At 41.3% G+C, this 10,998-nt stretch overlaps 1 protein-coding gene across 2 annotated transcripts; it reads right to left on the minus strand.

Moving 5' to 3' along the window:
• Positions 1-598: 598 nt before the first annotated feature.
• On the minus strand, positions 599-10,785 carry Znf200 (zinc finger protein 200). Of its 2 annotated transcripts, XM_046443720.2 has the most exons (5): positions 10,525-10,783; positions 9,501-9,831; positions 8,794-8,885; positions 8,382-8,499; positions 599-1,888 (listed from the first exon to the last, which is right to left on the minus strand). In XM_046443720.2, exons 2-5 carry the CDS (start codon positions 9,748-9,750, stop codon positions 1,191-1,193), a joined length of 1,158 nt encoding a protein of 385 aa, XP_046299676.1. In that variant the 5' UTR covers positions 9,751-9,831; positions 10,525-10,783; the 3' UTR covers positions 599-1,190. The 2 variants fall into 2 exon arrangements, with proteins under 2 accessions (XP_046299676.1, XP_046299685.1); XM_046443729.2 differs by lacking the exons at positions 8,382-8,499; positions 8,794-8,885 and having other exon boundaries at positions 10,525-10,785.
• Between the last annotated feature and the right edge of the window lie 213 nt (positions 10,786-10,998).

A 10,998-nucleotide genomic window follows, 5' to 3' on the forward strand; every position in this document is an offset into this window, starting at 1 on the left:
ACATCTAGCTGATTGGCTCCTCGGCCCCAGCAACATCTAGCTGATTGGCTCCTCTGCGGTGATGCTCATTGGGCTGTTTCCCTGCCCTTTCAGACCACGGAGCTGCTCATTGGGGGACTTTTTTGGCTCCGCCCATGTGACCCAGCCAATCGGCCTCAAGAGCAGGAGGATTGTGGGAGGTGGAGAGAAGCTTGGGTGGGAGAGAGAGGCTTGGGGAAAGCCGGTGGTGGCAGTTGAGGCTCTGAGGGTTTTTCCTGAGAGACTATTTTGTTTGTCGTGTGTGGTTCTAAAAATAAAGTTAGTTTCTTTTGACAAGTGGCTCCTGATTGTGCCCAGCCAGACTGCGGCATCCAGGTTTTCCTTCCTAGCAGTTAAGACCTTGGATCACAAAGGGAAAAGATCCTGAAGAGTTTTCCCAGACAGCAGTGGTGCTGGTTGGTCAGACCTGAGTGATCTGAACCTCTTTTGGCAAGGGAGAGGCATGAGACAGCTGTCTGAGATTAACAGCTGTAAAGAATCAAGAATAGTAGAGAGACCTTCAAATTATGGTGTGAAAAGGATTTCTATAAAACAGCCCATTTTAGCCCCAAATTGCAAATGTTTTTGAAATTAATAATTATTTTAGATCACTATTACAAATAAGGGTAAGTCTTTTGACATTCAAATGCTTTAGTTTTCTTATATCAAAGAGTAAACAATTCAACACTCAAGCCATATCAGGATGTTATGCAAGCGTTATAGGAACTGTTATTAGAAGCTGTTGACTTAACAAACCAGTAGTTTGGTTCTTTCTGGGAGATCAATTCCAGATAGACTTTTGTGTTCTCTTTTCTCAGGTGTGAATTCCCATGCAAGGGAAAAGAGATCTATTTCAATAGATGTGACTGTCCAGCTCACCTTGCATGTAAGCAGCCCCAGACTCTTTCAAATTTAAATTCTTGGGAAAGGGATCTGTGACCTACATATTGTTGTACAACTTCACAAAGAAAGCTCCTTAGTCCAGGAAGTCTGAATGCTAACTGAGGTATAGCCCTTGAAGATATTTCCCTCTCTGTGAATTTTCTAACAACTGAGGTTTAGCCAACATGGGTATTTATCCAAATTTGGCTATAATGAGGTTTTTCACATATCTGTGTGTTTTTAGGCAGCCTTGTGAAACTTCTCAGGCTGAGGAAGGATGATTCCCAATCTCATTTCTGCTTTCGGATCTTACATGCAGAGTGGGTCCTCTCATGCCGGGTACAGTTTGACAGCCGACCAAATCTTCTCCCACATTTTTTGCAACCGTATGGCCTCTCAGTCTCATGACTCTGCAGGTGAAGCACAAATTCTTCGTTTTTTGGGAAGGTTTTCCCACATTCTGGACACTTAAATACCTTCTCCCTTACATGGATTCCTTCATGGCGACTCCGATGAGAATTCTGGCGAAAGTTTTTCCCACACTGAGAACAGGAATAAGGCTTCTCTCCTGTGTGGATTCGCTCATGTTTATTGAGGTTTGTTTTATGATTGAAGCTTTTCCCACAGTGGCTACAGTCATAGGGTTTCTCTCCAGTGTGAGTCCTCTGGTGGGAAATAAGGTAAGAGCTTTCATTAAACTGCTTCCCACACAGTGGACAAGTGTACCATCTCCTTGTTCTCCGACTTCGAGTAAGTGCAATAACATTGATGTCCACAAATTTCGAGAGCTCCTCTAGTGGAGTATCATTTTCAATGGTAACTAAAAGATTTCTCACTTTCCTTTGCTGTAGAATGGATGTATTTAGTCTTTCTTCTTGGCTACCTGGAGGTTGCTCAGAGACCAAGGAACAATCCACTCCATCGCCATCCAAAGACTTTTCTCGGCAATTTCCCTTCTGAAGATCTTCACTTGTAGGACTGTCATTGGCTGTGGAAACAGAAACTGTAATAAATTTGAGGGACAGAACAATACTAGGCAGGAAAAGACAAGCTGGGTATCCTATGAAACAATAACCTTGAAAGTCTGATATTTGAAGTCTGGCAGATAACCATCATTAACCCTCTTTTTCTACTCTTATTGAGCACATGATAGATGACTGTCAGTCTGTCTCCCACAGTCCTCTTTTCACTTTTCTTAAAAAGTGAGTGGGAATGCACTAAAAGATTTCACATATTTGTTTCTCAACTGGCACAAAGTTCATACTGATCTTATATTCTGTGTAGGAGCACTCGGCTAAGGACACGGGGGGGGTGGGGCAGGGGTAAAGGATATGCATAATAAAGGGCACGGTTCATAATCTTTGGAGTCTAGTGATAGAATGAAGTGCTTTAGGTTTTTACTGTGCTAAACAGTGCAATATTATACCAATTTTACAATATCATATACAAGAAAAAAACTGGAGGACTAGGGATATAGCTTAGTTAATAGAGCACTTGCTTCACATGCCCAAGGCCCTGGGTTCAATCCCCAGCACCACCACCAAAAAAAAAAGGAAAGAAAGAAAAAACTGGAAACAATTCAAAATGGCCAAAATTAAAGAAGGCACTGCATATTCACACAAGTGATTGGTATTTGGCTATTAAAGAATTTACTACAACCAATAAAATGCAACTATGGCATTAGAAATCAGCAGTTTTTCTTTGGGAAGGAAGGGGAGTAATGACTGGGAGGAGACAAGAGAAATTTCTGGGGTGCTAAGAACAATAATTATGGGTGTTAGATAACTGTGTACATTTTGTGAAAACCTGAGCTGTATACTTATGATATATAGCCTTCTCTTTTTTTATATTATAGCTCAAAATAATGTCTGTATAAAATAATAGATTATAAAAAGCAGGTAGCAAAGTGGGAAAAGTCTATTGTGAATAGGTGGGGTGACAAGTAAGCTCTAAATTCTGGAGAACAGATGGAGGATAAAGTAAAAGGTTGAAACCAACCCCTTCATGTGACTGATCCACAAGATGGGATGTAAATCTCTGCTACATTATAGCAGTTTCACTTCAATAGATTTTTTCTTTTTAATTATTTTTAGATTACTATCTTAGAATAATGAAAATGCTGGGTTAAAGCATATGCCAATTTTTAAAAAAAATTAAAAATACTTTATTTTATTTATTTTTATGTGGTGCTGAGGAGCGAACCCAATGCCTTACGTACAGTGAGTGCTCTACCGATGAGCCACAACCCCAGTCCTGCATATGCCAATTTTTAACACTGTTTTTTCTCCTTCTTTCCTTCCTTCCTCCCTTACTTCCCTCCTTCTCTCCCCCACCCTTTCTTTCTTTCTTTTCCAACTCCAAGCCACATCCCCAGCCCCCCTCCCAAAAAACTCCCTATGACCACCCGCACTCCCTGCCTCTGGCCTGCGCTGCCCACTCCACCTGCTCCACGCTTTGGCTCCAGCTCTTTTTTAAAAAAAAATTTGAGACAGGGTCTTGCTAAGTTTTTGAGATTGGCCTTAAATTTGTGATCCTCCTGCCTCAGCATCCAAAGTCACTGGGATTATGGCATGCACCCACAGGATCTAGCTCATCACTGCTCTTGAGATGAATTACCATACTACTTTCCAGCACTGTATCAATGTCAATATAACCATTACTGTGTGAGTTATCAGTTTTACTTCATCTTGCCAATATGAAATTTAAAAATGTTTAACAGGTATAAAGCAATGCATCACTGTAATTTTAATTATGCAAAATAATTTATTATTAATTTCATAAATATATAAATTTTATATATTATAGAACTTAATCATTAATTAATTATTATAGAACTTAATCATCATTAATTTGTCAATCATCATTAATTAATATTTTAAAAAATTGAACTATTCCTCTATAACTCCACATTAAAACCAGAAAAAAAAATACATCAGTCTTTCAAGATTTCACAAAGTTTTGTTTGCTGGCTATTCTTCTATGACTTTTTTTTTTCTGCCTCAGTTGCAAACACTGTCTCCAATATATTGTATTTTATTTATATATTTTTCTTATTCTGCCATGCACAAGTTTTAATTTTTATGTATTTTATTATTTTTCTTTCAAAGCTGCTAGACTTCTGAACCTTAATTACAAAAGCCTTACTATCCCAAGGTTACAAAAGAATTCACCCATATTTTCTAACTGTGGTTTTGTTTTTTGTGTTAGTTTGCTTGAAAGACCTTTGATCCCTTTGGAGTTCTTGGTAATGTTAAGTAAGGTAATGATTCACTAGTGGCTTCTCACCTGTCGCAACACCTTTTGCCCAAAAGTCCCTCTTTGCTGGGGGCAGTGGTGCATGCTTATGATCTCAGCTACTTGGGAGGCTGAGGAAAGGGGGTTGCAAGTTCAAGGGTAGCTTACAATTTAGCGAGACCCTGTCTCAAAATAATAAAAAAGGGCTTGGGATATAGCTTAGAGGTAAAGTGAAGCTGGGTTCAATCCCAGATACTACCAAACAAACAAACAAACAAACTCATAAATAAAAAAATTATAAAATAAAATTCTGTGTTTACTTTGCTGACATGAGATCTGACTTTATATGTATTTGCAGTCATTTCTGGACTTTGTATTCCATCCCATTGGAATCCATCTACTCATGTGCCAATATCACACTGTTTGAATTATGGAGACTTTGTGGGCTGTTTTAATATCTGACAGAGTGATATGGTTTGGGTCTTAACTGTCCTTCAAAGGCCCATATGCTAAAGATTTGGTTTCCAGCCTGTGGTGATATGGGAAGTGGCAGAACCTTTGGGAGGGGGGCTAGTGGAAGTACCTTAGATGATTGGGAGTGTCCCCTTGAAGGGAATATTGACACCCCAGCCTCTTCCTCTCTGCTTCCTGCTGCCCGGAGGTGAGCAGCTGTGTTCCAGCTTCTACTCCCTGTCCAATGTGCTGCCTTGCCACAGGGCCAAGAACAGTGAGAAGAGCTAACCATGGACTGAAACTTCTGAAACCACAAGCCAAAATGAACCTATTTTTCTTCTACTTTTGTGTCCTTTCCAAGTTTCCTCATATATTTTGCAAATAACTTTATTCCTAGGTAGTTAATGTTACTATTTTAGTAGAGTCTCCCACCACACCTTTCAAATGATTTTTTTCTTTTGCATTACAAAATCTGATGATTTTTGTTCATTTATTTCACATTCCTTTGCTTACTGAATGCTCTTATTATTTGTAGTAAGTTTTTAGACATTCATTGGAGGTTTCCAGTTACATAATTATACCATATAAATAGAGGTAGTTTTTAAAAATTAATTAATTAATTATGGTACTGGGGATTGAACCTAGCTTTTTTTTTTTTTTTTTTTTTGAGACAGTTGCTTAGGATCTTGCTAAATTGCTGAAACTGACCTCAAACTGCAATCCTCCCACCTCAGCTTCCTGAGTTGCTGAGATTACAAATATTCTCCACAATACTCAGCTGTTTCTTCAATTCTTAATAGTTTATTAAGTTACTTTTGCATTCCCAGACTAAATATTACTTGGTTATAGCAATTTTTTAAATCAAGTTTTGGTATTTTTGTTCTACTAATTTTATAGAATTTGTAAATCTTCCTTCTTTTTCTGTACTCTGGGAGTTTTAGTGAAACTGAACTGCCTGAAATCTTCTGTGAAACTGTTGGAAGTTGGTGTTCTTTCTTGAGTCGGGGGCTAATTTTTTGATAATTCTAATTTCCTCTGAAAATTTTACATTTTTCTTTTTAAGAGAGAGTGAGAGTGAGAGAGAGAGAATTTTTTAATATTTATTTTTCAGTTTTCGGCGGACACAACATCTTTTGTTTTTGTATGTGGTGCTGAGGATCGAACCCGGGCCGCACGCATGCCAGACAAGCGCACTACCGCTTGAGCCACATCCCCAGCCCCTTACATTTTTCTACTTACTCTATTTTCCCAGGCTTTTCCCTCATTTTAACTCATTAATTTCTAATCTTATATTCTTTTTAAATCTACCCTACTGTTGTTATAACTTTGAATCCGAGGTTCATCTACTGTCTTTTTTCTAAATTAATACACATTTAGTGGCCATGATTTTTCTTTTGAACATCATTTTAGGTTACATCATAGATTCTGATAGTGTCTTTTAGAAAAATTATGCAATTCTTATTTGTATTTCTCTCTTTAACCCAAGTTTGCTTAACAGTTTTAAAATTTCTGGCAGAAGAAACTTTTATTTTCAGATTTCATTATTAATTTCTAGTTGTAAGTTATACTAAATTGTAATGGATTCTAATGTACTATTTCTACTTTTTGGAACATACTCAGTCTTCTTTTGTTCCATAGTATTTAGCCAACGTGTCAATATGGAAAAGGTGTATTATTCTCTTACCATAGTGGAGAGGACCCATAAGAACTAAGAACTCTTACTGAGATCTGTTTAAATGTCCTACCTTTTTCACCTATTTTTATGCGGTTCATTTGGGGTTAGTGGTTTTTGTTTTTTTGGTGGTGCTGGGGAATGAACTCAGGGCTTTGTGCATGCTAGGCAAGCACTCTACTAACTGAGCTATTTCCCCAACCCGCTTTATGCAGTTCATTTGGACTGATACACATATTCTCTGATTCCCTATGTTAAGGACTCTCCTTTGGCTCCTGTCTCCATGAGATTCAACCATTATACTTTTCCCTTTGCAAATGATTAAATATGACTCAACCATCACTTATATGCTGATTGATTTCCAATTCTCTATATCCTTCTGTCTTCCAGTTTCCAATTTACAAAGATACAGAAGACAATAATTTTATTTCTTGCCATAGATTTAATCTCATCTAAAATCAAATCCATCTTCCAAATTCCGTCACCAGATCTAAATCCTACCTTAACCTTTTGACAGCTCTTCATATCTACACAAATTCCACACTGCTTATCTTTTAAAGTAATCAACTTGTCTGACAAACCACATTGGAGGAGGGTGGTAGAAGGCAGGAATGGAGCATTACATATCTTTGTAACATGCTGAATTTCAACTCCAACCCTGCCTAAGGAAAAAGCACGTAGCATTTATGAAATGTTGGTGAATGACTCTAAGTTTAAACCTTCAAGGTATGGGCAGAGAAAGGGAGGTGGGAAAGATGAAGATTAGGTTTTAGGGCTCCAAAGTACACGGCTAAAGGATTGTCAACATACCTGATAATCAGTCATACAAAATAATATTAGCTTTGCCCAAGACCCAGGAAAAACCCAGAGTAATAAATCTAATATTTTTATACTTATCTCTACAATAAAGAATATATTTGAGAAAGCATCCAGTGGGAGGCCATTATACATCACTGGCCCTGAGCAGACAGTTCAATGCAGCTGAGGGTTCTACAGTAATAATTGATTTGTGTGACTCCAGGCAACTCCCCCATCTTACTCTCTGCTCAACTTCAGCCTCAGATGAGGGAAAAGTTAAAAGTATTAGGCACTCAGGAAAACAGAAGGCATCTGCTTCTAGGGTGGCAACATATTTCTATAGGAAAGTTGAAGCATGTCTAAGCAGGTTACAGCAAGGCTGCTTCCAAATCAGTTCACATGTAGCACTGGGGATATTTGGAAAATAAGGACAAATAAAGGCAGTCCCATTAACAGACCTTACAGGAAACTGATAAAATTATGAGAATGTGGCCAAGAGGCCACACAGCTCTGGGTCATGACTACAAACTCTGATACTAGATTCCCCTAGTCCACATCCCTGCTTCAGCTGTGGGTGGTGGCACATGCCTGTAATCCCGACCACATGGGAGGCTGAGGAAGGAGGATTGCAAGTTCAAGGCCAGCCTCAGTAACTTAGTGAGGACCAAAGCAACTTAGTGAGAATGTCTCAAAATAAAAAATTTAAAAAGGGTGGGAGATATAGCTCTATGAGCCTCTGGAAAGTTTCTTAACCTCTTCTTTACTCCAGTTTGTCATCTATATAGTAATAACAATTCCCATAGTAATAAAGTGAGAAGTACATAAAACAATAAATGCATGCAAAGTATATGGATCAATGCCTAGCATATAAGTGTTCAGTACAGTGTTAGGTATTATTTTTATTGAAAGTGAGCTATACTTTCACTTACACTAGTGGACATCACACCTACTAAACATAAAAAAAAAGAGAGAGAAGAGAGGGACGTAAAATAGTGATGTGTCCAATGAAAACACTAATTCAAAATATACTTGGGAGAACAAACTCCAGAAAAAGGGTTCAAAAACAGTCTGCCCACATTTTCCATTGGTTTGCAGATCTTGCTTACTAAAAGAAGTCCTTTCTTCCCTCAGTGCCTTCAAGTACAGGGAAAATGGCCACCCACAGCTGGAATTTTGTGGCTAGGATCTGCCACAAGGAATAAAACAAAACACAAATGTGCTTGTGCTTTAGCAAGTGTGAATAGTACCTCAAAGGTTCCTGAAATGAAGGACACACTTTTGCTATAGCACACAATCTGAATACGCAAAATACTTGATTTCTTACTTAGTAACATCATCTCTCCAACACTGTCCTTCTCTGATGTGGGCTGTTGAGCAGGATCCATGCTCACACATTCCTCTTGGGAGTGAAATACATTCAAATCCTCAAAGACCACCAGCTCCTGAAAGAACAAGAAGCCCCCTTCTTCTTAGTAACTGAGGCTCCTTAGCAGCCCTGTGGCAAGGAAGACTTAGGTACAAAGATCAAAGAAAAGGATGGCAAAAGAGATCTATAAACTCCACACAGAGCAGTAGAGATAGGACAGCCAGGCTAAGAGGAGCCAGAAGAAAGCAGAAAAGAAACATCCAAGAAAACTGGCTCCCAAGAAGGTTATGCATGGGTCGGCCAAGAAGGGAAGGCTGCAATAGCAGAGAATGTGATGCACTCAGACAGTGAGTGGTAGAACTAAACCCACCTCAGAGTCAGCTTTAAAACACAGAGACACTGTCTCCTGTTTCTGCTGGACTCCTTCTCTGGGCAGAAGCTTCACTAAGGGACGAGGTTGCACTGGGAAAAAAGGAAGCTATAGTTAGTGAAAAACTCAGTGACTCTAATACAGACATGTGGCCTACACATTCAAGCCAAGCTGTCCTTGTTCCTTTGGCAGGCAATCCACAGCCTTCTCTTCTCCAGTGAGCCCTGAAAAAGTTAAGCCATAAACCCCAGGTCTTGAACCTTTGGTGTCTTCTCATTATGAAAAGAATTCCCTTAAACACCTTTCAAAATCTCCAAGAGAGAGTCACTACAGAAGAGATTGGGGTTTTCAGCAAAGTGAAAAGATGCCCTAAGAAAGCACAAAATCTCTAAAATCACACATAAACTAAAGTCAAGTTGATAATTCATCTTATTTCCTTATTCTTAAAAAGATATTCCCCCCAGAATGTTTGGATGAAATTGACAATACAGAAAGATATACACACCTCATACTCTGTGGTTTTACACACACGTGTCATATCACTTAATCTCTAGCTTGAGAAGAAAGCAAGTACCCCCAACATATTAAAATTAGCTCCCTTTTTAACACCCATCATCCTCTTCTTAATTCTGACTAACATAGAAGTCTGTCTCAGCCCCCAGTACCACCCACCGTCTCTTCTAGTGAAACAAGCACATACTCCTCACCTCTGTTCTGAAGGCTTGAACTCACATCCTTCATAATAACCAAGGTCTCCTTGACTTTCTCACTGGGCTGGACCAGGCTTGGCTTGGGCAAGAAGGTAAGGAAGTGCTCCAGCACCAGCTGGTGGATGGTCTTGGGCCCACTAGTGGCATCTTGAAGGAGGTCTTGGCCCAGCTTGGAGTCTGGAGGAACTCTCAGTATAAAGGACTGCTTTGGCTTTGGGGATATGGGAACCACTTTTGCAGTCATCATGCCTTGCAATAAAAGACCACACTCGTTTCTGGGGGATTCTAGAGCCACCTCTTACGGAAGAAAATCTGCCAGAGAGCAAAGCTGCAGACAGAGAAACCATGGATTACCCACAAGACAAAGCAGGGCATGATGATGCTCCAATATACAGGTTGGGTGGTGAGGACACACGAGATCTAAACCAGAAAGCAAAGACAGCGGGAAAGGGAAGTCGTATCTGAAACAGAAGGTCCCTGAATAGCATATTTTTAAAGACGGTCTGAAAGGAAGACTCCAAAATTAAAAATCAAAACTCAAGAACCAAAGAGAAGTGGGTAAAGGCGGCCGGCAGGCCAAGGGACATCTTCCCCAGAAATATGAAGTGCAAAATCCATTGGGAAGTAGTTTAACTTATGCTTGTACAGAGAGAAATGGGCTGGAAGACAGAAAAATCTGGAGTCCAACCCCGAGGGCGAATGATTAGAAGCAGGTTGGTGGTTGGCCCCTCAGGCCGCAGCTCAGGTACCCTTTGGAGGTGGCTGATGTCTCCCAGGGAGCAAACGAAAGGCCACATGACTGCTCTGCCAAATCCCTGTTGAGAGTGACGAGGAACATCACCCCGGGGCCGACAGGGCCAGGCCCACTCTGGGGTCTCTCCCACCGGTCGAGGAACAGCTCGATGGCCAAGTTCGGCCGGCGGCACTGCCGGGGGCGCGCACCGGCTTCCTACACGCCTAGATCTTTGCAATGGATCGCACCTGGCGCTTCCGCCTGCCTCCCGCCCCTCAGAGCCCTCACCTCTCGGACCCTTTCGCCCCCAGGAGCTTGCTGAGCACGGCTGACAGACCAGGAAACCAGCAAGAGAAGAGGAGACGCCGGCAACTATTGGAACGCGCCGCCTTCAGTTGGGAGGACAGCCCAGTGCCGGTGCCTTCTGGGAGGCCGGCTGCCTCCTGATCTGTGACGCCACGTCCGGTGACTCGCTTCCGGCGGGGAAGCCTGGTCTCCCCGCTCGGAGCGCGCAGTCTGCGCCCGGTAAGGCGAGGCTCGAGGTCAGCCGCCAGAGCCCTCAGGGCGCGAGGCAGAGCCAGGCCGGCGAGCGCCGCTCTCTCCGCTGTTCCGCTCAGAAGACGGAAAGGAGGGGGCTAGCTCCGATCCACCATGACGGGGTACACCCCTCCCGTTTCAGCCAGCATGACTCCACGGCCTACTGGGAAACGTAGTTTTGCGCCACACAGCCAATGGGAGACCACAAGGAGGCGGTGTTTGGGG

This window comes from Marmota monax, unplaced genomic scaffold (genome assembly GCF_021218885.2).
Source record: "Marmota monax isolate L192 unplaced genomic scaffold, Marmota_monax_Labrador192_F-V1.1 WCK01_AAM20220418_F8-fsc00035, whole genome shotgun sequence".
NCBI lineage: Eukaryota > Metazoa > Chordata > Mammalia > Rodentia > Sciuridae > Marmota > Marmota monax.

What these genes read in the sequence shown, in the direction of transcription:
- Znf200 (XM_046443720.2), bottom strand. Translation starts at nt 9,750, where the DNA reads ATGATGACTGCAAAAGTGGTTCCCATATCCCCAAAGCCAAAGCAGTCC. An exon ending in TTCAAGCCTTCAGAACAGAG is followed by an intron (nt 8,886 to 9,500) that starts GTGAGGAGTATG and finishes CTTTTTTCCCAG; the next exon opens with TGCAACCTCGTCCCTTAGTG. An exon ending in GTTTTAAAGCTGACTCTGAG is followed by an intron (nt 8,500 to 8,793) that starts GTGGGTTTAGTT and finishes TTGTTCTTTCAG; the next exon opens with GAGCTGGTGGTCTTTGAGGA.